Genomic DNA, 23,272 nt, shown 5'->3' on the forward strand with positions numbered 1-23,272 from the left:
ATTATTACTTTAGTATAGAATAAATTTCATACCAAGACACAAGCATAGTATTAAGTTATTTCTATGAGCATTTATTATATATTTTGGAATTGTGCTGCACACTGCTATAATTTACATGTTATATACAAGAATGAGCCAAGATACTGAATCCACATACAAAGGCTTTTTAAAGTAGATACCCAGATTTGAACGTGCTCTACATCTTCTGTATCATCACCTGAAATTTACCTGCAGGAAAAGCAGAGTCAGATCACATTATTACCATTAGAATTTTTTCTCCAAGTAATTATTTTCTTGTATAATTTTGTTCAAAGAAATAGTAAGGAACATTTCAGTCTTACAGTTTAATTGTAAGCAGTTGAGCCATTTTTTAAATTCAGCATTAATTAATTGAACCATTATTTAAATTTAGCATTTAAATTTTAATTCCACGCTGAACAGCTTCTCTCTTTTCTTTTTGTCTGTAAGTTGACTGTGTCCCACACCACAGAAGTTTTGTCAGCTAAACCTAAAATTTGTGCTAAATCTGTGGAAACCTTTAATTGAGCAGCTTATGTAGTTAGAATGGTCTTTACTTACTAACATCCTTAATGAGTCCTATAGAGAAAGAGTTTGTGCAAATAACCTTCTGGACACACATCCTTACACATGCGATGCTTCTAAATTTAAATACAACCTTTTAGTTTTACTTTTCACTCAACATCATGGAGGCTTCTCCTCTACCAGTATTTTCTACATACTAAAGGATATAGTAACAAGCCATATCCTGAAGTTCACATGGACTCCTATGGCCCAGCAGCTTCAAACAAATCCCACCTTGAAAAATGCTTATAACAGCAACACAGAGTCAGGAAAGTTACCTAGTGAGCTAATAATTGAATACTCCAAGTACTACTTACATGCAGGCATTGATGAAACTTCAGCTGTTACAATACTCTTTATTCCCAGATTTGATAGGCCTCCTCTGATTAGTCCACAGGTGAATGCTAAATACTGAATAAAAAGTTGCATTTCAAATGAGTGTCAACAGTGAAGCTTGTTGATAAAGATTGAAAACAAGTACTCAAGAACACAATACTTGGACAACAAAAAACCATGGAGGTTTTGAGAGACTTTGTCAGGTCTCTAATAGATGAAAGCTCCAATATTTGGTAGAGTTGAGCTCACTACACAGATTGTTCTCATTATTTTGTATTTTGAGTCACCTCCTCTTTCCATTCAACCTGTAGGAACTTAATATCCTTAAAACAATTATTCCCAAGACTTGGCTGAAATTAGCAACTGGTATTGAAGTCAACAAAGGACAAACAGTCCAAGACAGCATTCTTGTGCAGGCCATACCTTAGAATACAAACACCCACAGATATTTAAAATGTGTGTTGCAAAATAGAAGAAACGTTTCACCAAAGACAAAAAAAAGAAAATCCCAAGGACACAGCCAGCTGGGAGGACTAAGATCAAGAATTAAGAAACCATAAAATAGATCTGAATGCCCCATTTTTTTAATCCACCTGAGCCAAAGTGCTCTATGATAGGTTTTGCAGAGGGACTGATTTTACCTGAACCATTACCATAACTCAGCATCCGCACTCAAAACTATTTTTAATTGGTGGAAGATCTTTCTGAACATTCACATCACCTCAGAACCTTGTTATATGTAACAAATAGCATCTTTCACATGTGTTTTGGGAATTTTAAAGAAAGTTTCTGAAAACACATGTTTCCTGAAGAGAAAGAATCTGTGTGACAGTGGCAGGTAGTGGCAGACAAGCACTGGCACCATGAAGTAACTCAAATATAACAGCAGCAAGTTTCACAATAACCAAGACCATTTTCTGAACTCTAAATCAAATCCACTGTTCTAAAACAGGGTGCCTTTCTAAGAAGCACACAGGTTCTGAAGGCAGATCTTTAGGTGCCCTTCAGAAGAGTTTGTATCCATTTAATTACAAAATGTAAAGTTATTAACAGATGAAGGTAATGGAAATGAAACTGGCAGACCCTCCTCCACACAGAATCAAAGGGTACCTTTGGTGCATGTTCTAAATACTGCTTTCCTGCAGACATTTGTGTCAAGAGACGGAATTTATTGTCTTGAAGGACGTAAATACCCTGTTTAAAAAGAAAAAATTGAGGGGTTTAGTTAAACGTGCAGTAATATAAAACCCACATTTTCTGTGAATGGATTTGATTTGTAGATAAAATATATATGATCTCAGACTGAAAAATAAAATTGTAGATTAAGACATATGTGATTTAAGTTCAGATTGTATTATTTACTTACTTACTTAAGGAATATAAAAAGAAAATTTTGCTAATTGTGAGTATACCAAAAAAAACCTCTAGATAATAATATGATCAGCTACCCGTAAAAATGTTTATGTACATTTCTTCTAGAAAGTCTTTGGTAATACATCAAATGCATACTGATTTTCACATTCAAATATCCATCTTCACAGGGTTTTGCACATCTCTATTCTTATTCTCAAATTCAGTGGGAATTATTTTCTTAATAGCAGTACAGGCAACTACACTCAGCAGACAATCAAAGTAAAGGTCTGGTGTTTTCTACTGTACAATTTAGTGCAACAATATGCATCTTAATAAATTAAGTATAAACACAGTATGGCTTTAGCTACACCTGCCATGTTAATTTCCTTGTTACTGACTGTGCTACTTCAGAATTTCATAAGACTTGAACTTAAATTAAGGCTGCATATACAATTAAGACCCTTAAGCTCAATACTGCAGCTTTTTTGAATTTAAACCCCAGATTTTTAAAGTAATAGTTTTCTCTTATTACTTGATAAGTCACTGAAAAATATTTTATTGGCACAATCCTGTACAAATTCTCTTCTTCCTAATTTGACACAACAGGAAAATGGCCATAAGGAAACCAAGTGATTCAATTAGGAAAAAGATTTTTTACTCTAGTAAAATGGCTCCTTAAGTTATTTTGGTCTGGCTTTAAGAACTGTGGCGGTTGATACAGGAAAGCACATGGATACAGCACAATGTCACCAACATGCAAATCTGAGAACTTTCTCCACTGTTTCTTATACAAGTATTTTCAATAGACTACAACTGTCTCAACTGCTGAAAACTTTCGACATTCTTCAAACTAAAAAAATCACTTCACTGCAGCTATTTTATTTAAATAGGTGTTTAGACAATAACATCACCTTTTCACTATTTTTACTAACATTTATTAAGAGACTGATTAAAAAGTTCTTGTTTAAATGCTAATCAACTGTAATCATTACTGTCCTTTCTGTCACACTGCAACAGTGCTTATGAAATTCAAAGCATTTAGTCTTTTCAAACAGGGTGGCAATAAAAACATCATAGGCAATTTTTAAATTGTACTCTAAAGCTACATGATAATATGAATATTGAAAAACAAGCTTTCTAAACAAAACAAATATGGAACATTTTTAATTTCTTATCTGGTGATTAGTTTTAGACCAAGAAAAATAAAAAATGCACTAGCAACTCAAAACTCTCACCACCTTTCTAAGTTAAATCTTAATCTACAGCATTAGTACCTGGTGATTAGTCCTTAGATTATCTATTTGTTTTTTGAATACTGTTGTCCAAAAGTCTTTGCAAATGAACTTCATAATATCTAATTCATCCTTGAATCTGGCAGTGTCTTTTGTAAACCTAAGAGAAAGGTGAGAAATATATCAATAATGATGGTACACATAACCTGACCAATTAAACATAGAAATATTTTTAATGGTACTATACAACATCATTTTTGAGGTTATTATAGAAATTAGTTTTCCAGCCATTGCACGGTATCATTGTAGCCTCACTGCCCATTCATCAAGTATTTTAATTTAAGAGCAACACAGTGTTATCTTAGTATCTGCAATATGATAGCACAATAAATTGTTTTAATTCCATGATTATCAAACATAGTTGACATACAGAAAGGTGGAAAGTGCTCCATCAGTTTTATCTTCAAAAAAGTATCTAAATAGAAGATAAATAAAATGTTCACACCCATACTGCTTCTTGAAAGGTGTCCTTCAATGGGGCAAAAGAGCTCTAACATAGGACCAAGCATATAAAACTTGTTCCCGTTTCTCAGAAGGGACTTCTTTCTCTTGCTTATTTCAGATCCTCACTGCGGGTCTTTATCTGGCACTAAAGGCCCACTTTATTCAACAAAAGCATGATTCAGAAACCCAGGAGTCTACACACGACCTCGGAACGAGGGCGCTGGAGTGGCACCGCCGGTCCCCAAAGGGCCCGAGCTGCTCAGTCGTGGAGTCGCAAGGGCTGAGGGCACTTTACAAAAATGAAATACAGTGAGGACCAATCACAAAATTATGTTCAAGAAGTGAATCAGAAAAAGAATGAAGTCACAAAACATACCAGAAGCAGGAAACATACAACAGTCTACACAAAGTAGAATTAAAGATAATTGTAAGTATTAAAAGTAACCATGTACCCGGACTCGGTTTTCATGACGGGAAGCGCTAGGAAAACAACACACTCCAAAACCGCCCCGTGACACACAAACCCAGGTCCTCACAAGAATGAGACAGGAAAAGAGGAGACGCCAGAACGACTGATGGTTAAGAGGAACGCACTCTCCGTCCAGCCAAACCAGCGCACCTTGCCCGGGCAGGTGTGCTTTGCCGGCGCGGTGAAAGCCCCAAGAACGAGCGGCGGCTGTCAGGGCCCGCCGGGACTGGACTCACCTCTCGATGAGCCCCTGCCCGACGCGGAAGCCCATACTCTCCAGCTTGGTGGTGCAGCGCCCGTTCTCCTACAAGACACAAGGGCCCGGCCACAGCGTCAGCCCCGGCCGCTGCCGGCGGGCCCCGGGGCGGCCCCGGCCCCACTCACCCCTTCGCCCTGCTCGGCGGCGCGGTACAGCCCCGCCACCATCTCGCTGTGCAGCAGCAGGAACAGCGCCTCGTCCGCCATCGCCGGGGCCGCCGCCCCTTCCGGGCGGGCCCGGACACCGGCGGGAGATCCCGGCCGAGGCCCAGCAGTACCGGCCGGGCCGGGGAAGCTCTGGGAAAGGGGCTCTCAGGTTAAGGCTCTGTGGAGTCCGCGGACTCGGGCGCCGCCGGCAGCGCAGGGTCCTGAGCGAGGATCGGGGATCAAACGCGCCCCTCCGGTGGGGCTGCCCCGCCCACCCTATGCTGGAGCCAGGCGGGGCGTGCGTGTGTCACTGCCTCCGAGAGAGCGCCCGTGCCTTCCCCTGCCCGCCGCGGGGAGCCGCAGAGCAACGTCGGCTGCAGCCGGGGAAGAGCGTGGTTTAACGCCTCGCCGCCGCCCCGGGCGCCATGCCTGACGCGCAGCGCGGAGCTGCCCTGCCACGCCGCTCTGGGCGGGATGTGAGGGCAGCAGCGGCTCCGTCAGGCCTCTACCACAGCCAGCGCCAATTAACGGCCCCGTCTATTGGCTCGCCGGGCACAGGCGCCTCTGGTAGCTCAGCGCTGATTGGCTCTCGCCCGAGTCCCGAGCCTGCCGGCTCCTCCGCCCCATTGAGGAAAGCAGGCTGTGCCCTGGGCGGGTGGGAACAAGCGGCCCCGAAGTGGTTTTCTGATTGGGCTACAAGGAAATGACGCTTGAGTTCTTATTAGCTCTGTGTCGTGTCACTCCGGCCGCCCCCCTTCATTGATTCGTCGAGCTAGCAGGCAGAGCCTTCCGCTAGTTGGGCGGCCGAGATGCCAGTCTGCCCACAGGCTCTGTGATTGGTGGCCTTTTTTGCGAGCCACCCTGGCGGGCGTGCCCCTTCCTCTCGTGCCCGGTGATTGGCGGTCAGACGGGGCCAGCGGGGTGCGATTGGCTGCGCCGTCCGGGCCCGCGGCCGCCGGGGTGGGCGGGACCTGTCCCCCCTGTTTCCCAGCGCTGCCTCGCGCGGGGCCCGGCCAGGCCGCGCGGCGGGCGGGATGGCGGTGGCGGTGCGTGCGCTGCAGGAGCAGCTGGAGAAAGCCAAGGAAAGCCTCAAGCACGTGGACGAGAATATCCGCAAGCTCACGGGCCGGGACCCCAATGATGTGAGGTGAGCCAGGCGGGGAGCGCCCGGCGCGCCGCTGTCCCGCCAAGGAAGGGCCGGGCGGCGGGGGGGGGCGCGCGTCGGGCCTGCAGGGCGGGCGGCGCGGAGCCGGCCGGGGATCCCCGCGTCCCTGTGCGGGCCGTGCCCGCCCCGTCGGTGCGGCGATGGGGCAGCTGTGCCCCGCGGGGGTGGGGCACGGCCGCGGAGCGCAGGACGGAACGGCCGCAGGCCCGTTGGGCCGGGCGGGCAGCACTAACAGCGCTCGCTGTCTCTTGCAGGCCCCCCCAGAACAGGCTGCTAGCCCTCGCAGGCCCCGGTGGAGGTAGAGGCCGTGGGAGCTTATTGCTAAGGTAAGGAGGCGCAGAACGGGCAGCGGAGTTTCATCCATCCCTTCCCTGGCAGTGGTTCGTGCCATCGGGCTCAGTGTCGTGCGTTCCTCGTTTACCTCCGCTCGCTGCGGTACTGTTCGAATGAGCGCCAGAGCTGCCCTACCGGGCCGTGGGGGTTAAGTTTAAAAAACCTTTTCACTTTTGAGTTGCAACAAGTCTAAATGGGTGGCTCTCCCCGACCTTCTCAACTGTTAGGCTGAAAAATAAGGGGAAACGTCAAAATGAAGGGTGATATTGTGTGGTGGCTGGGACCTTGTCTTTGAAATCGTTCAAAATCAGTCTCTTGCTGATGTAAAAACTGGTAGGTGTTTTAGGAGGGATTTTAAAACACATGTGGATAAAGCCACATCCTGAAAATTACTGCAGATAAGATTATTTGAACACAATGGGATGCTTGTTTCAGTGTAGCTACTCAGTTCAATAAGTGCAGAAATTCAAGGTAAAATTAGATGCAACATGTTTGAACATTTCACTGCAGTGCTAACAGTAAATGGTGACAGAGCTGAGTATAATTTATGTCTAATTGTGACTATAAAGCAAAATTATAGTTCAATTGTGCAGACTTGAAGTCGTCTAGGGATTAACCTAACTTGTTCTAAGACCACAAGTGTTTTCTTTCTAGGCGTGGATTCTCGGATAGTGGAGGAGGACCCCCAGCCAAACAGAGGGATCTTGAAGGTGCATCCAGTAGGTGAGTGCAAAAACTAATGCAGCCAACTTGCCTTTCTGAATGAGAATTTGTAACAGTAAGCAAAAAACTGGTAATAACTGGGGACTTCCACTGTCTTCTTTGGAGATTACTTATTGAAGACTTGTTGGGAATAATTTGGGTGACAGCAAATCACTCCATGAAATCTCTTTCTACCTTAGAGCAATGTAAAGATGGTAGCAATAATATAAAGATATAGCAATACAAAGGTATTCGTAATTTTTTGGTTTTATTTGGCATACAGTCTGCTATATTACATTCTTCTTAGTTGTGACATTTGTTTGCAGTGAACACAAATTTCATTATGACTGAGACCTGTTCAATAAATTGAATACAGGCAATGTGACAATGGACTCGGGTTTTGAACTTTCACATCTGGTTGCAAATCCATCAGATGTGAGTGATAATTGTGAGTTTAAGTGCTGTGCACACTTAATGTGCAGTGGTAGTTCTCAACCAAAGCAAAGCTTGCTTTGGAATTTTTGAGTTAGTGGAAAATGAAGCTGGGAAACAAGAAATTGCTGTGCCACAAATCTGAAAAGGAAAGCTGAAAATTAGGATTTCTTTGATTTAAATTATTTATTTTAAGTTGTTCTTTCTTAAAGCCTTAGTTCATACATGTCTCAAGTGTTAATCCATCTGCCTCTCTCCCATTTGGTAGGTAATTTGAACAGCATTTCCTGTTTAAGAAATTGTACCAACCTTTCCATGTCAATGCATTTAAATCCGTCTAGTGAGCCCTTTATACCAGTAGCCATTTTAGAGGTTTCTGGAAATGCACAAACATTTTCCAAATGTATTTTTTAAAGTTAAATATGGTATTTGTGGATTCTTCTGTTTTTATTACTCTGCAAGTTGTATTAAAATTTAAACTGTTCTGTCTCATTGATTTTCATCAACAATAGATTCTTTCTGTAAAATGTTACTTACTGGCTGTTAGAACAGTGGGGAGATTTTCACCCAAGTGTTGGTTCTCCCAACTAGACACGCTTGTGTTTTTCTTATGCTGGAAGGGATTCTCTCCTAAATAAACGTTCTCTAATGACCACTGGCTTTGTTCCTCAGGCTGGGTGGAGAACGTCGGACAAGAAGAGAATCACGCCAAGAAAGCGACGCAGAGGATGACGATATTAAAAAGGTAATGTGTGGTAAATGGAGCTGTGCAAGAGGAAACCCACCTGCAGCACGATGAACAAAGTAGTTTGTTTTTCTTTCTTGTAGCCAGCGTTGCCATCTTCTGTTGTTGCTACCTCCAAAGAGCGAACACGTCGAGACCTTATACAAGATCAAAATATGGATGAGAAAGGAAAACAAAGGTATGCAGAAATCTCTTTTACACTAACGTGCTACTTTTGAGTTCTAGAAAGTCAGAGAAAGTAGCTTTAGATTTAAAAGATACTGCACACAAGCTGTTGTGTATCAAAGATTATGTTGAAGAGTTACCATTATGGTATAAAATTTAATTTAAAAAGTATTCTCGGAAAATATTTCACAAGCAGCAACCTGTGCATTGTTCACATAACTGACATGGATTCTACTTTTCAGGCCACCTACAGGAGCAGGTTTGCTAGTGCTAGTGTTTTAATGTCATTTGAGTAAGACAGAAATACCTGTACTTTCATTGGTTGCTTAATGTCTTGGATTATTACAGCTGTCTTGGCTCATCCTTTATTTTGTTGGTTGAAGTAGGGTTTTGGGTATGGTTCCTCACTCCCTCTGCCTCTCTTTTTAAATGAACTAGTTCCATCATGTTTCTTTTCTCGTGCTACTTTGATTTCTTGTTGTGTGTACAGTCTTGCCTTCATTTCACCTGCTGATTTTTAGATTCCTCCTATGTATATCTCCTTTTTCCTATATTTTATTTTTCTCAGGGCTATTAAAATTCTAACTGAAATGCAGCTCTATTGGTAAGATGTATTGGAAAATCAAATTTGCAGCTGTGTTTGACCTCCTGGCCTCTGTCCATTTCAGAATGCAAGTCACCTGGTGCAGTAGTAGTTATACCCCAAATAAACAGAAGAATTAAAACCAGAATAAGGAACTATAGAAATCTCTGATCCCCACAGATCAACTGGCACTTTGCTTATTTCTTTTAATTATAACCTCACTTAGAGGCTTCCTTTACTAGGTTCTAATTGCTTCCCATACAGGGAGACTTCAAAATTCTTACTGAACTTCCTAGAGCTTCAGGCACCAAAAGCTTGTTCCCTCAGAATTGTAGTTTTACTGCTTTTCAGTTCAGTAGTCTCTAGGGAGATGAGAACCAGTATTAGTCTCTATGAATTGTGGTGGAGGGAGGTTCTTTAAGAGGACACCATCCCCTGAACTCCTGATTTTGCTCAGTGTCTTCTGGGATGTCATTCATATACAAATGCACTTTCAGTGATCTCTGGCTTTCAGTTTTTATCTGTTCCTGTTTCTATTATTTAATATACTTTTACCTTTCCATGTGAGGTTTGTGCCACTGTAATAGAGTGGTACTTAGGGAAGACAGTAGCATTTCCTTTCTTACTTTATCAGGTTCAAGGCAAATAAGAAAGTCTCCATCAGGTTGTAAAGACTTAATTTGGGATTGAATAAAAATAAATTGAAGGTGAAAGTCAAGAAACTAGTTCTTGCTCAGAAGAAGGGAATTTGTTGAAGAATTTTACTTATTTTTCTCAAAACAACACCTAATTGGATGAGAGCAGTTCTGTTTTCATCCCACAGTGCAGTGTCTCATTGTTGGGCAGCTCTGATAGATAAGTTTTCACTCCCCTATGGCTCCATTTCTCCTTAGTCTGAACAGATTGTGGGGAGGGGGAGTATATGCTTTCTAGAAAACCCAGTTTGCTCCCTTATTGATAGCTCACACTGTATTTACTTGACTTTTTTTCTTCAGTACTCTCTGCTTTAAGATTTTTTTTTAAATCTTAGTGGTATTATTTCTAAATGAAAAATGTGCAGCCTTCCAGTTTTGCCAGTGCTAGCCGTTCTGTGTTACACATAAGAGCTGTGTCTTACTCATAAGCAAAATGATATGTCACTGTAAATTATATCCTGGACTGTTGGCACAGTCAGTATGTCTTCTGTTGCTAATGGCCTTGGGTACTCTTGGGCCTTTAAAAATAAGTATCCTTGAGATGGAAAGTTTCTCTGATTATTTATATAAATAAAAATCTTAGTACTTGAACTGAATTTCAAATTTCTTTTTGTTATGGGTTTGTTTTTTTTCAGGAATCGACGTATATTTGGCTTGCTGATGGGCACTCTTCAAAAATTTAAACAGGAGTCCACAGTTGCTATTGCTACTGAGAGGGTACTGACTTTAAATTCTATCAGATTGTAAATAATAAAGCAAAATTGTTTGCTTAAGTTATTTCAAGTAAGAATGAAAGTTTCCCTACAGTGTAGGTTGCAGGTGCAGCAACTTGGTGAGATTGCATGTAGGTTTTTGTTTGTCTCAGCTCAGGGGAATGAGGGTGGGAGGCAGGAAAGGCATTCTTACCATGACTTTGTAAGCCTGTTTCTGACCTTCATGGAAACAAAAAGATAATGTTAAATGGAATTTAATCAGGTAACTATTTAAGAAATCATAGGCTGTTTCTGGAAATAATAGTGATGAGGTATTGATGAAGCAGTGCCTACCCTGGTGTGTTCCAGATGTTTGAATTATAGCCAAGTATACAGAAATCTATGCTTTATTATGCTATCTGTCTAGAAATCTCTTTTCTGTTCCAGTACAGATAATCAGAATTTCTGATGTAATAAATAAACGTGTGATTGTACTGAAGCAAAGCCTTTGCATAGCTTAGTGATTACTTCAAAAAACTTGTATATGGATGGTGGTAACTTTATTCCCTTTTAATTTGTGAAGGCTATGGTGTTTGTTTACTGTTGCACTAATGGAGTTCTTTAGTTAACACTAATAACCTTGAGATTAAAAACAATGTTTTAAAGTTAGTATTTCAGCAGTCCAGTTGAAAGAGAAAGATTTAAACTTAAAATGTTTTCTGTATAATGATGGCAGAGCTGACTCACAGTGCTGGTATTGATTGCTTTCAGATGCAGTATTTGGGTGGTTTACCTACCTTGTCATGTGGCACATAAGACCAAAGTTCACTTTTGCCTGCTTGCATTAGAACAAAAAGCTGTTTATCAGGATGGTCTAGAAACATGGAGTCCCTGTCTAATTTATAGCAGTATGTGTTTGCACAAAGAGACTTTGAAGAATTACTGCTCCTTACCAAATTTTTCTGAGAGTACCTGTGGAGATCTTTTTTTTCATACATATACACTTGCTATAAATCAAAGTCAAGGCCTGAGGAGTTTTATAACACAGCTATTTTGTTGTCCAGGCAGTAAATTCTATATTTTTATGAACAGTTATTGTACGATCTGAGCACATGGCAGTGTAGGGTGTACAAACAGCATTCCTGGATAGTAGTAATATATATAATTAGCAGTTAATATGCTGGAAGTGTTCACAATCTAATTTTTGTTGTCCTGCAGTTCTTCATTTGTTTCTGGAGGAATTTAGTTATTTCTCTCCCAAGTGGGAAATTTACCTGATTTCCCTGATAGCCCAAATACATTCCTTTTATTTTTCTGCCACTGGGGGAAAAAACCCAACTTCTTGAAGCTTATATTGAAAATTTAAGTCCAAACTGAAAGATAGTAAAGCACACAGAAATTCACAGGGCCCCATAACTATGTAGTTAAACCAACAAAAAATTAGGTGCCAGCAAGCAGTGACACTCCTTTCTTTCATTAGCTGTAGTTTAGGAGGTATTTCCTAATGTGTTTTTAGGAATACCTTTAATGGTGTAAATAATTGAAGATTTTTAAGTGAATCAAACTAGAACACTTTCTCTTAATGTAGGAAAAAAAAAGATTTTATTTCATTTATTTTAGCAAAAGAGACGACAAGAAATTGAGCAGAAACTTGAAGTGCAGGCAGAGGAAGAAAGAAAGCAAGTTGAAAATGAGAGGCGAGAACTGTTTGAAGAAAGACGTGCTAAACAGACAGAGCTGCGGTTATTGGAGCAAAAGGTTGAGCTTGCTCAGTTGGTGAGTTTTTGTTTTGGTCTCGATCTTTCTCTTGTTTCAACTATTCTTGTGTATCTCAGCATTATTTTCTTTTATTTCTCAGCAAGAAGAATGGAATGAACATAATGCTAAAATAATTAAATACATAAGAACAAAGACAAAACCTCATTTATTCTACATACCTGGCAGAATGTGTCCTGCTACCCAGAAGCTGATGGACGAGTCACAGAAAAAGATGAATGGTAAGGGTCTTTGTAGTACAGAGGTCCATGTTCTTGCCTCCCTTTGTTTGCCATACAAATTTATTTTAAGTCTATGCTTAAATACATGAATTTCATGCTTAAGACAAACTATATTCTTACATGGGTGTTCATCATAAGTGGAAATTACTCTTTCAGTGACTTATTTTTATATTGAATGGGATTTGATTCTCTTTCAAGAAGTCAAAAGATGCGTATGCAGAATTTCAGAGGTATGTGTTTTAAACAGTCCTTTATATTGGCTTTAGTACCCAGATGTATCCAAGTGCAGCAGCTTCATTTTTGAAAAGGCAGATTCTGTGAAGATGCAAGGAACTGCAGGTGTTTACAAAGCATTTGAGAAGTTCTTTCTTAAGCATACCATTAGAAATTTCTGATTATTTTTTTTACCTCAATGTGTGTTCATTTCTGTTTCACAGGATGACTATATTTTTCTTTTGGAGAACAATTTAAAATGCTCCGATTGATGGTAGTCTTACTGTTCTTCTTTTATTAAACTAAGAATGTATTGGTTTGGTTTTTTTCTTAGGTGCTTTTCTTTATCTTGTGGGGTTGGGGGGGTAAGAGAAGATAGCTCACCTGTCTGGATAGCCTGCAGTAATTAAGCTTTCTTAATACCTATCTAGCTTTTTGCCTTTTTTTTTACTGTCTTTTGTTTGCCTTAGGAAGTATAGCCTTAATAGGTAAATACTGGGAAATTAAGGTGTTCTTTTGATATACTGTTGGTTGGTTTGATTTTAATGAGGTCAAAAAGTTTTTGTTAGCTTAGATTTAGGGCTTTGCTGTTCGAATACTCAGCTGAGCTTACTCTCCCCTGTGCTTTGTTTTCTTAAGGTAACTAGCAGTTTTTTCCATTGTGCATTAATGGCTTGCTACTTCAGAAAGGACAAGATTGCAGTATTTATAATTTGAACAATTTGATAACTTACTAGCTCATAGTTAAAGGGTAAGTAGACTTCAGTGTCTGTAGATTATCTTAACTATTATTTATGCATTTATTCCCTAGCGCTCTTTGAAAGCAGGAGAAATGAATTTGCAGAGCAGATTAACAAAATGGAGGCCAGGCCCAGAAGACAATCTGTGAAGGAAAAAGAACATCAGGAGGTGCAGAATGAAGAAAAGAAGGAAGAACAGAACAAGGAGCAGGAAGAGGGTAAGGTGGCTCAGCAGGTGGAAGAGATGGAGACAGGTAATCAGCACAATGATGTAGAAATGGAGGAGGTAGGGGAGGAAAAGGGAAAAATAGGTTCAGGTTCAGGGCATAGCGATGCAGAAAAAGAACAGGAAGAGGATGAGCAGAAACATGACATAGAGATGAAAGTAGAAGAGCCTACTGAGGTGAGGGAGAATGACAAGCAACAGGATGGTCAGCATGAGGAGGTCACAGTTATAAAAGAGGAAGGTGAAAACATTCAGCCTGTGGATAATGATCAGGATGTGGCTGAAATGAATGAGGCAGATAGTGTAGAACCCATAGAAAATGAAAATGGCAAAGAAATAGAAGCAGAATCAGAGTGTGATGCTCAACCAGAAAAAGTGTGTAATGTTCCTTCTCCCAAGAAGGAGAAAGGTATCAAAACAGAAAATAATGCTGAACTGGAAGAAACACAGGAGAAAACACCTGAAGCTCAGACAGAATCAGTGGCTGAGGCTCTATCTCAGCCGCAGTCTGTGCCCCTAGCACAATCACCTCAGTTGTCTCAGTCCACTCAGGATACAGAGCCCCAGACAGACAAGGATGAAAATGCTGTGGTGTCTGTAAAGGTGGTTGAAGCCCAGGCAGAGCAGAATCAGACACCGAGTGCAGAAAGTAAGAGTAAGACTAGGAGTAGGAGCAGGGGTAGGGCAGGGAACAAAACTGGTCACACCCGTAGCAGCAGCAGCAGTAGCAGTAGCACTTCCAGCAGTACTACCAGTGCAAGTAGTTCCAGTACTGGCAGCAGTTCCAGTCGCAGCAGTTCCACCAGCAGCAGCACTACCAGTGGGAGTACGAGCAGGGACAGCAGCAGCAGCAGCTCCAGCAGTAGTGAGAGCAGGAGTCGGAGCCGAGGCAGGGGCCATAACAGAGATAGAAAGCGCAGAAGGAGCACAGACAGGAAGCGAAGGGATGCTTCAGGAGTAGATAGAAGTCACAAGTCCTCAAAAGGTGGTGGTAGAGATACTAAAAGCTCAAAGGATAAAAGTTCGAGGTCTGACAGAAAGAGATCTATATCAGAAAGTAGTCGGTCAGGCAAGAGAACTTCACGGAGTGAAAGAGACCGTAAATCAGACAGGAAAGACAAAAGGCGTTAACAGAAGAGACCAAGCTTCCCTAGCCTAATCTTTGCAGCAGAAGATTATTTGAGTGAAAGGATTCCTTGTAAGGAGGAAGAGAAGGCTGCCTTAAGAATTGCATGCTGTAAAAAATCTTTTGGAAAAATGCAGACTGTTTACCAGGCATTCTTGTACTTTTTACATAATTTTGTAAAAGGTTACTTACCAAAATTATGTGAAGTTCCTGAAATGTAAAAATAAAAGATTAACACTCCTTTGCATCTTTTTTTTTAAATATCCTGTACTCATTAAGATTCTCTGTATATTTTAATAGGTATACCTTTAAAGTAGATGTGATCATTTCTTCTGTATCATACACTTTTTTTTGTAGAAATAAATGTGCATTTTAAATAAATTGTTTGAGATGTCCTGTTGACAATTAAATTCCCCTTTTTAGATTATATGTAGGAAGGCAGCATTGCAGAAAATATAAAATTTTGCCTTTCCCCTCTATTCCTTGCAAGAATGAGCATTTTACGACCTAGTAAAGCAAATAATCTCTCCAGTGCTGGGTCGGAAGGCAAAGTAATTGATTTGAATCTGTACTTTTTGTTTTCTTCTGTAACTGCAGGCTCTTAGTCAATTCTGTCTATCTTCCAGTTTTATAAAAATTTCTTATCCATAGGCAAGCAGTAATTAAATGGGAATGTTAACACTGGCCAAGGTAGCTCAAGTCCTCAAGTCTGGAAAACAACTCTTGCCTGCTTTCTGCAGGTGCTTTGGTAGTATTTACATCTATGTTCTAGATATAGATAATCTCTTCAATGATGCTCCTTGTTTTGGTGGCCAGTGGAAGAAAGACTTCCGTTTGCTTCTCAACCAGGATTCCTTTTGTTTTAGTTGCAGACTAATCTTTGATCCCTTCATACCACTAGGAATAATTACATTGCAGTGTTGGAGTTACCTGGGACTACCTAATACTAATGTTGTGTGCGTGCAAGAATGCTTTCTGAATGTATTTAATAAACCTAAGGTGGTATAGTGTTATCTATGAAGGTGAATACTGTTTTTATATAATTTTGTATGGAAAACAATAACGTCTGTTGCTTTGTTCTGTACATGTGCAAATAAATGTGGCTTTGTAGACTACTTAACTCTCTTGTTGCCTATGATCTTTTCTATTAACAGGTGTATTATCTTAGGCTTTCTACATTTAAAGTATGAATTGTAATTGCACGTGGCTGTACCTTACAAGCTCTGTTTCCACAATTATTCTTAAAGCTTTTAATTGTCTGTTAACTGACTATGAAACTGTAGTGCTCTAATCTATGTTGTCTTGACAGGAAGAGAATTGTGTTATCTGATACACCAAATCACAGACCAGGAAATCCTAGAAAGATTTCAATATGGAAGGACACATAAGCTGAGTTTAGTGTACAAAATGCCATGTCCACCCTGTTTTTCTGGAAGGTAGTTGCCAGGTTCTAGCTTGGAGGGTGTCAGTTTTCATCTGAACTCAACACTAGTGACAGATTTATGTGTTCTGAAATGCCTAATGTCATGACTTCAAGAAATGTGTCTAGTAAGGAATGGAGTGCAGCACAAATAGGCAGTGGGAAAACACAGGCTTCCCCTTTCTCAAGGACTTCAGATTCTTCAGTCCATTTGCTTCTTCAATATCTTATCTGCCTCTGTCTCTACAACAGAGTAATTTTCATTCTTGTCAGTATTTTCCAACAATGTTTCCTTCAGGGAATCTTGTGGTTTAATGTGGTATCTTTTCTGAAGGACAAACAAAAGTTCAAATGCCTTATTGAAGATGTTAAACAATATTCTACCAAAAAAAACCTTAATACTGACTAACTGAGCAAAATGTTACTGGTCTACATGTTTTGACTAATTTCAGCTTTCAGATTGCCTTTGGAAGCCATTGTAGTTTTTTCAATTAATTACACTTTTTTGGTAACATTGAATAATTCTAACGGTTCTTATTTTGAGTTTGTGTGATTCACTGCTGTAGTGCATTTACAGGTTTAAATAGCTGGTACTGGAGTCAGTGTGCAAATCTGACCTCTTGTTTCAGAGCAACACATTAACAGGGTTTATGAAAACAATAGGACGGTGAGTCTGGTTGCTGAACTAAGGACTGGATTGATCACATTGTTTTAGGTTATATTCCCAGCTGCAATGTATTTTTGACTGTGAAAATACAGGAGCTTTGTTGCTGCATAGGAAGCTGATGATGTTATTGTTAATTTAATGTTTATTAGAAGAAACTTACTAACTACCATGGTCAAGCAGTGCCATTAATTGTTAGCATTCCTAGATCTAAGCAGCTCAGTGTAATGTGAACATCAGTGTGTGATAACCTCAAAGTTTTCTAAAAGCTAAATATTCCAATGAATATTCCACTACAGAAATAGTGCAAGATGGTAATGTACTATTAGCACCATAAAGCGGTAGTGTGTCTAGTAATTGTTACATTTTCCTTCAAGGTCCCCTGCTCTTATCCTGAAACAATATCACAGCTGTGGATAGGAATGAGACCATGAAAATAGCTGACAACTTTAAGACATAATTTGATGGAACAGCTTGTATTTTCTATGTATTTAGTGCAGATAGCATAGGAGTAGGAAATTATTGAAACATTTTCTTATCCCTCCCCCACAATGGTGGGTGGAGATCAAAGGAAAAATGCCTTGTTCACTTTTCACTCAAGCAAAGTGGACAAAGGAATAATAGTTTTTCCCTTTTCTAAGAATGAGGTAGAGATGCTTTATGTGAGCAGGGAATATACCATGTATACTCTATGCCTGTCTTTTGAAGTGTTTCCATCATGTGCTCCCTTGTAGCTTTCAGTATAGCTTAAGAAGGCAGTTGGTGGTTTGGTTGTTTTAGAACCTCTGCGCTATGCACTCACTCTGTACTATAATTTGCTGGGTTTTTCTTCAGTCCTGATGCACAGATAAGCTGGAATTCTCCAATAATGTGTTTTTCCACAGTGCTCCACTTGGAGTGCTTGTCAGAGTAGGTGTTATGTTATGTTATCTGTTATGTTACACAGATTGTTCATTGAATATAAGCTGAAACATGACTTTGAATAAAAGGCATACTTCTTCAAATTTCTCTTCCTTGGAGTGATGTCTTTGTGTTTGGAACACCTTCTTTATATTTTATTCAAAGGAAACCTGAACATAATTTTTCTGCAGACAGTAGGTGTTAGAGAACTGAACAACCCCCCTCCAACAAAATTAATTTCAAAACCAGTAAATTTACAAATAGATTTCTGGAACATCTTTGATTCTCGGGAAAGTAATGGTCTTGTGATTAGGCCCCAGATATAAGATTCACGTTCAGCTGCTGATTTTATAGCAATTACTGTGGTACAACAGGGTAATCATACTCATTTAATGTATGTCAAAGATTTTCAAAATGAGTTGCCTAGTCAAAGAAGAATTTCTCTGAGAATATGTGTGTTTATGATGGGATCAAATGCTGCAGCAGTGGTGCATTAGTATCATATAGAGATCTGTGTTATGGAGGATGTTCAGTCTTGGGGGTTTTTTCTCCTGGTTCAGGCAGTTTTTATTACATAACTGTATTCTCTTATATGGCAAAATGTGAGGTGTTCAAAGCTTGGAAATGTGTTCTCAAGATTCAACGTAATAAAAGTCACAACTTGCATGATTTTTTTGAAACCTACTGTCAGTTGTCATGTTTGTAACTGTCTTTGTAACAGAAGTAACAGTGGCTTTTTCTTGCTACTTGTTATTCTGGTTGAAAAAGTTGGTTTGGGTCTGGATGATGAATGACTTTTACTGCTTACATTTGTCTAACTGGAAGAGTGAATTAGTATTACTTCCTCTTACTTATTTCTTAAAAGATACTTGTTTAAAGAAACAAAATTTTGCTGACATGGCATTTTAAATGTTAAAGTCAATTTGTATTTTCCTTCAAATATCCAAAGTCAAGAGAACTATATTGTTAAATGTGCTTTACCTATGGACTATAATCTTCCACATATTATGCAATATTCTACACTGTGAAACTGCATCCTTTGTGGAGCCCTTTGGTGCTACCAAAACAGTATAGCCACAGCTGTATATTCTGTTTAGTATGAAATAGATATTAGGATAACTTCTACCAACTTCTGACATGCTTTAGTCTCTATTATCAATGCAGATACTGAATAGTCTAGGAAATGTAACATCTTCACTTCTACAAAGCCATGTCTTAAATGAGCCATCCAGTGTGCCATACTCCTCAGATTATTTCAATTACTCCATTAATTCTGATTCTTCTTTGAATTCTAGTATGCTTTAAGAGATGTCTGCCTTTCTACTTCAGTAGTTACAGTTACTAATGTGTCATTGCAAATAAAAATAGTTCAGTTCTAATGAAAGATTTTGGAAAAAGGTATTTTTCATTATTGTTCTTTGTTTTTGCATGTGCAGTAGTACTCACATTCATTGCTTCAGATCTCCAGAACAGAAATTAACTGAAGTCTCACTTGATCTGCTATAAAGCTTTCAACTTTGTCCTTTGGAATCTAGCTGTAATAAACTCCATGAATCTTTGACTTCAGTTCAAAGGTGATTAGAAGTCATGCTTGATAGCCTATCCTATGTATAGGATTTGCACCCAAAAGATTTACAAGTGAAGTTGCTAGAGGAACAAATAAGATAGAACAGAGATCAAGCAGGGTTTGTCAGTGCTTAAGCCTTGAAGAATGCTTATAGAGACTAAGCAACACAATGAGCAGTGCCCAGAATAACTTGAAAATTTCAAATACAATTTTAACTGATTAGCTGAGATTTTTATCTCCACATAAACATTTGGACTAAGTTTAGCATCTATATGAAACTGAAGTCAGTGCCATTTTCAGAGGTATTTTCACAAATACAGTAATATTGTGCAGACCTCAAGGCGTGGGTCTGATTATTCTCCCCCACAAACCTACTTAAGTATGTAAATTTAGATGTCAGAATACCTCACTTTTCTATTTTTGGGTGAATCGGCTCCATGTTGCCAGGCTTGAAAAGGGACTGTTAACCCTTCTAGGTCCATTGTTGGGTTTTGTCCCATGTTCTATGGCTGGTGTGCAACACTGTGAAAGACTTCTGACCAGTTTGATAAAAATGTCCTTTTTTTCCTTTTTTTATTCTTTATTTAATTTGTACAACACTAAGCACATAGAAAGTCCTTTCAATATAAATTACTTATATATTCTTTCTCACCAATCTTTTTTGCAGAGACTTGGGAATGAAAAAAAAGGGGCAGCAATAAGGCTAGTCAGGAGTGACAGGGGTGCTGATCTGCAATGTATTCCTTGGTGTTCTGTGGTGGATTACCTAGCAGAGACAGCTGGTGTGACAGGTCATAGGATAGGCTGCCTGACTATCAGCTCATGTGGCAAAGGAAGGGCCAAAGTGTTAGATTGCAAGTGGGGGACATGTCGTTTCTGTGAAGTTTCTGTTTGCAGGACACTGCTGGTTAAGGTGACCCTGGCTCACTTTGTGCCCTTTTTTGCTGGCTCTGTAGATGAGGCTAAGCACCAGTGTCTGGCAGGTTTGAGCTGTGGAGCAGAAGGAAACTATGCTGCAAGTAGGATACATCTTAGGTTTGTGGAAAGAGAATACAGTGACCTCATGAGTCATACTCAGGACTGAAGGAGGGGCAGGCTTACTAAGAACCATAATGACTGCAAAGATCAGGTTGGGAAGTAATGCAGATTCTTGGGGTGCTATCAATAAGGCAGGAAGAAGAGGCTCCCTCGTGCAGGACAGTGGGAAAGGAAAGGTGAAGTTTTTTATAGGTTAATAAGATACTCTGTTTAGCTCACCAAAGAAGTCTGGGACAATTACATGCAGCCTTTGAAGCAAAACCTTCTTCTGATACAAACAAAGAAGGTGGAGACTTTCTTTTTACAAGTAGTCACATGTAAAAGATAATGAGTACAAAATTCAGGGGAGATTCTGATTAGACAGAAGAGGAAAATATTTCACAGTGAGAGCAATTGGCCATGGGAACAATCTCCCCATAAAATGGTGGATACCCAAATGTTTTGACACTTCTAAGATTCACGTAGACCATCTTGTTTAGACCAAGAAAAGTTGGACCAGATAAACCTTAGGCCTCCTCCCAACCTGGTATTCTGATTCTCTGCAGGTTTTCATTTATAGCAAAACTTCATGCCTGTAAAACTATTGTACATCTCCCGGCATAATTGCTACTTTAAAGTAAAACAAACTTGAGAAAAAATATTTATAACTACATATTGGACAACAGGTTGCTAAGAAACAGGCTATTCTTTAAAAAGCAGGGCTTGTCATTTGCTTAGCTTTGCTGTATTGCTCTGTGATATATGATGCAGAGATAGCATATGGATTTTCTTCTTGTTTTATAAGCCTGAAAACTGCCAGGCACCTTTAAGACTTTGGAGCCAAGTGAGCATTCCCTGTGCTAAAGGATGGACTGTCCTTAGATGTAGTGCATGAGAAAGCTCCAAAAGAATACATGGAAAACATTGCTGTTCCAAGTTCCCAATGACCACCTATAAATTATCTAAAATATATCAGTGAACATAAAAAAAATTAGTTCATTATAGAAACAAACAAACAAAAACCTAGAAGACTGTCAGTAGCTAGGTTAGTATTAATGCAAATCAATATAAGCATAAAATTGATAGTTCATCTATCGTGTTAAGGATATAGAGATTGACAGAAAATAATGACCTCTGCATTCCAGTTGGACCTTAGAGACCAGAGGGTCTGAATGTGGCTGGGCCTGATTTATAATTATCATCAATTTGGCACTATAGGTCTGGTTGTGTTCAATAAGAACTTTCACAAGCCCAGATTCACAAATTTACCATTTACCAATCCAAAACTACAGGTCAAGCTGTGCTCAGTAAGAACCTTCACTGTCCCAGATTCACACACAGCACACAGAGTTTGGTTTACTGAAACAACAAAAACACAGACTTGGAATTGCTGTTGATAGACAGCACTAGATGTGACAGAGCTCTAACAATAACAATAATATTGTGTTAGCCTGGGTAATAACAATAATCCTATGCAGAAGCTTACCAAGCAGGCATCTCTGCTTGTGAAGAGGGGAGAGTAATGCACCAAGATCTTACCAAGTTAGCAAGAGTAAGTGACTCCAAGATCTTTTTGAGTCTTTCACTAAGTACATGAAAATTCTATCCAGCTTACATACAGCCCCATCTTATTCTCCTCCTCCTTCTTTACATGTAGCACAATCTAGACAGAGGATTGAGCAGTATAGTCATGTATGTGGTAGCATGTACTTCAATAATCTTATTAGCATACTCAGGGTGTGTGCTTTAATATTTAAATGTTTAAACCCTTACTGAGGCAGATTTTGGCCATGATGTCCTTCAAAGTTCCAGTCATATGATTTTGTTCTTTTCTGTTCAGTTCTTCAGAGCCAAAACAGGTCCATCCTATCTCCACAGGGCCTCCTCCAGCCCACTCATCCTTTCTTGATGTCAGCTATGCAGAAACCCATCTGCAAAGATAAAGTAGAAGGAATGTGGTGTAGGCTGTAGATAGTAGGCTATCTTAGACCTTGCCAGGCTTCTTGGTCATCACACTACACCATCTTAAAATCACATGAAAGAGGTACATTAAAAATGCATTCATAATCCAGAAATAATCCTAATACAACTGCTGTTGAATTTCCCCCGGCACAACCTTGTACAAACTCAGTACAGAAGAATCTATCTGATAGAGGCTAAATTTTGATTTTACCAGAACTACTTTCTTTGTATTCTAAACATCAGCCAAGCTATCAGAACATAGTTAATTATTAATGCATGTGTATAATCAGGACACCTGACTCTGCAGATTGTTAGTAGGTTAGCATAGTGTACTTCTGTTTAAGCAGATCAGAGAAGGAAAACAGGATTGAAAGTTTACTTGCAATGCTTTGTTAGGCTAAGGAAAATGTAAAATATTCTTGCTAACTGCCCATCAATGCAGTTTCCACAGTTTCAGTGCATTCTGGATTTAATCTAAAATGTCAAGGATTTTGGATCAGAGAATTCTGTTGTTAGTAATTTCATTTTCAGCAAGTGTGCAGAGTACAAAGGTACTTTCAAAATGGAAGAAGTGTGGTGATCCGGAATGTGAGAGTAAGTAAAAATTTGGTTTTTTCAAAGGGAGTCTGTGGTGTATATGCAGCTGTTGGGAATCATAATTCGAAATTAGCAATGAAACAGACTGAAAATGAGTAGCCAGAGCAAATGTTTGTGGTTATGTTTAAGAGCAATAAGCTTGAAATTTTAAAATAAAAAGAGAAAAAAAAGACTTGCTGGTTTGTTGTGTAAGGTTATACAGATCAAAGTTCAGTAAAAATATTTTTGAATAGCTCGTTTTCCTCAGGTGTCCCCAAAATGGGCAGTATAAAACAGCTTTAAAGTATTTTTAACTAATTCTTTACAGGTACAAAATAAAAGAAACAAAATATAAATAAAATTAAAATGGTGGGTTATACACTGAGAAAGAAGACCCTTTATTATGTCTATATAGTACATTCATAGCCCATTCTGCAGAACTCTTGAGGTTTTTTCCTACCGGCAAACTGG

The 23,272-nt window shown here is 39.6% G+C and overlaps 3 protein-coding genes across 3 annotated transcripts in view; 2 read left to right on the forward strand and 1 right to left on the reverse strand.

Annotated features, from left to right (window-relative positions):
• Window positions 1–50: 50 nt before the first annotated feature.
• Window positions 51–5,129, reverse strand: TRAPPC6B (trafficking protein particle complex subunit 6B). Its single transcript, XM_054275925.1, has 6 exons — window positions 4,861–5,129; window positions 4,713–4,780; window positions 3,546–3,663; window positions 2,029–2,112; window positions 900–993; window positions 51–228 (listed from the first exon to the last, which is right to left on the reverse strand). Exons 1-6 carry the CDS (start codon window positions 4,939–4,941, stop codon window positions 197–199), a joined length of 477 nt encoding a protein of 158 aa, XP_054131900.1. The 5' UTR covers window positions 4,942–5,129; the 3' UTR covers window positions 51–196.
• A 744-nt stretch (window positions 5,130–5,873) lies between these two features.
• PNN (pinin, desmosome associated protein) lies at window positions 5,874–15,810 on the forward strand. The gene is made up of 9 exons (XM_054276122.1): window positions 5,874–6,028; window positions 6,301–6,372; window positions 7,034–7,102; window positions 8,186–8,258; window positions 8,342–8,436; window positions 10,337–10,418; window positions 12,014–12,169; window positions 12,252–12,390; window positions 13,415–15,810. Exons 1-9 carry the CDS (start codon window positions 5,916–5,918, stop codon window positions 14,698–14,700), a joined length of 2,085 nt encoding a protein of 694 aa, XP_054132097.1. The 5' UTR covers window positions 5,874–5,915; the 3' UTR covers window positions 14,701–15,810.
• A 6,894-nt stretch (window positions 15,811–22,704) lies between these two features.
• The window catches only part of MIA2 (MIA SH3 domain ER export factor 2), a 36,188-nt gene continuing 35,620 nt past the window's right edge, over window positions 22,705–23,272 (forward strand). The window contains exon 1 of the mRNA XM_054276406.1: window positions 22,705–22,819. Coding sequence (XP_054132381.1) covers window positions 22,705–22,819 — 115 coding nt within the window. The remainder of the gene's footprint in view (window positions 22,820–23,272) is intronic.

This window comes from Melozone crissalis, unplaced genomic scaffold, assembly GCF_028551555.1.
Source record: "Melozone crissalis strain CALT ecotype California unplaced genomic scaffold, PUWL_Pcris_2 ptg000018l_1, whole genome shotgun sequence".
In the NCBI taxonomy this organism is placed as follows: Eukaryota; Metazoa; Chordata; class Aves; order Passeriformes; family Passerellidae; genus Melozone; species Melozone crissalis.

Bases quoted from the DNA above. Each gene is read 5' to 3' on its own strand.
- TRAPPC6B (XM_054275925.1), bottom strand. From the start codon at position 4,941: ATGGCGGACGAGGCGCTGTTCCTGCTGCTGCACAGCGAGATGGTGGCG. The intron at 3,664-4,712 runs GTGAGTCCAGTC...CCTTTCTCTTAG, and splicing joins GGGCAGGGGCTCATCGAGAG to GTTTACAAAAGACACTGCCA. The intron at 994-2,028 runs GTACCCTTTGAT...CTTTTTATTCAG, and splicing joins ATTTAGAACATGCACCAAAG to TATTTAGCATTCACCTGTGG.
- PNN (XM_054276122.1), top strand. From the start codon at position 5,916: ATGGCGGTGGCGGTGCGTGCGCTGCAGGAGCAGCTGGAGAAAGCCAAG. The intron at 7,103-8,185 runs GTGAGTGCAAAA...TTTGTTCCTCAG, and splicing joins CTTGAAGGTGCATCCAGTAG to GCTGGGTGGAGAACGTCGGA. The intron at 12,391-13,414 runs GTAAGGGTCTTT...TTTATTCCCTAG, and splicing joins GTCACAGAAAAAGATGAATG to CGCTCTTTGAAAGCAGGAGA.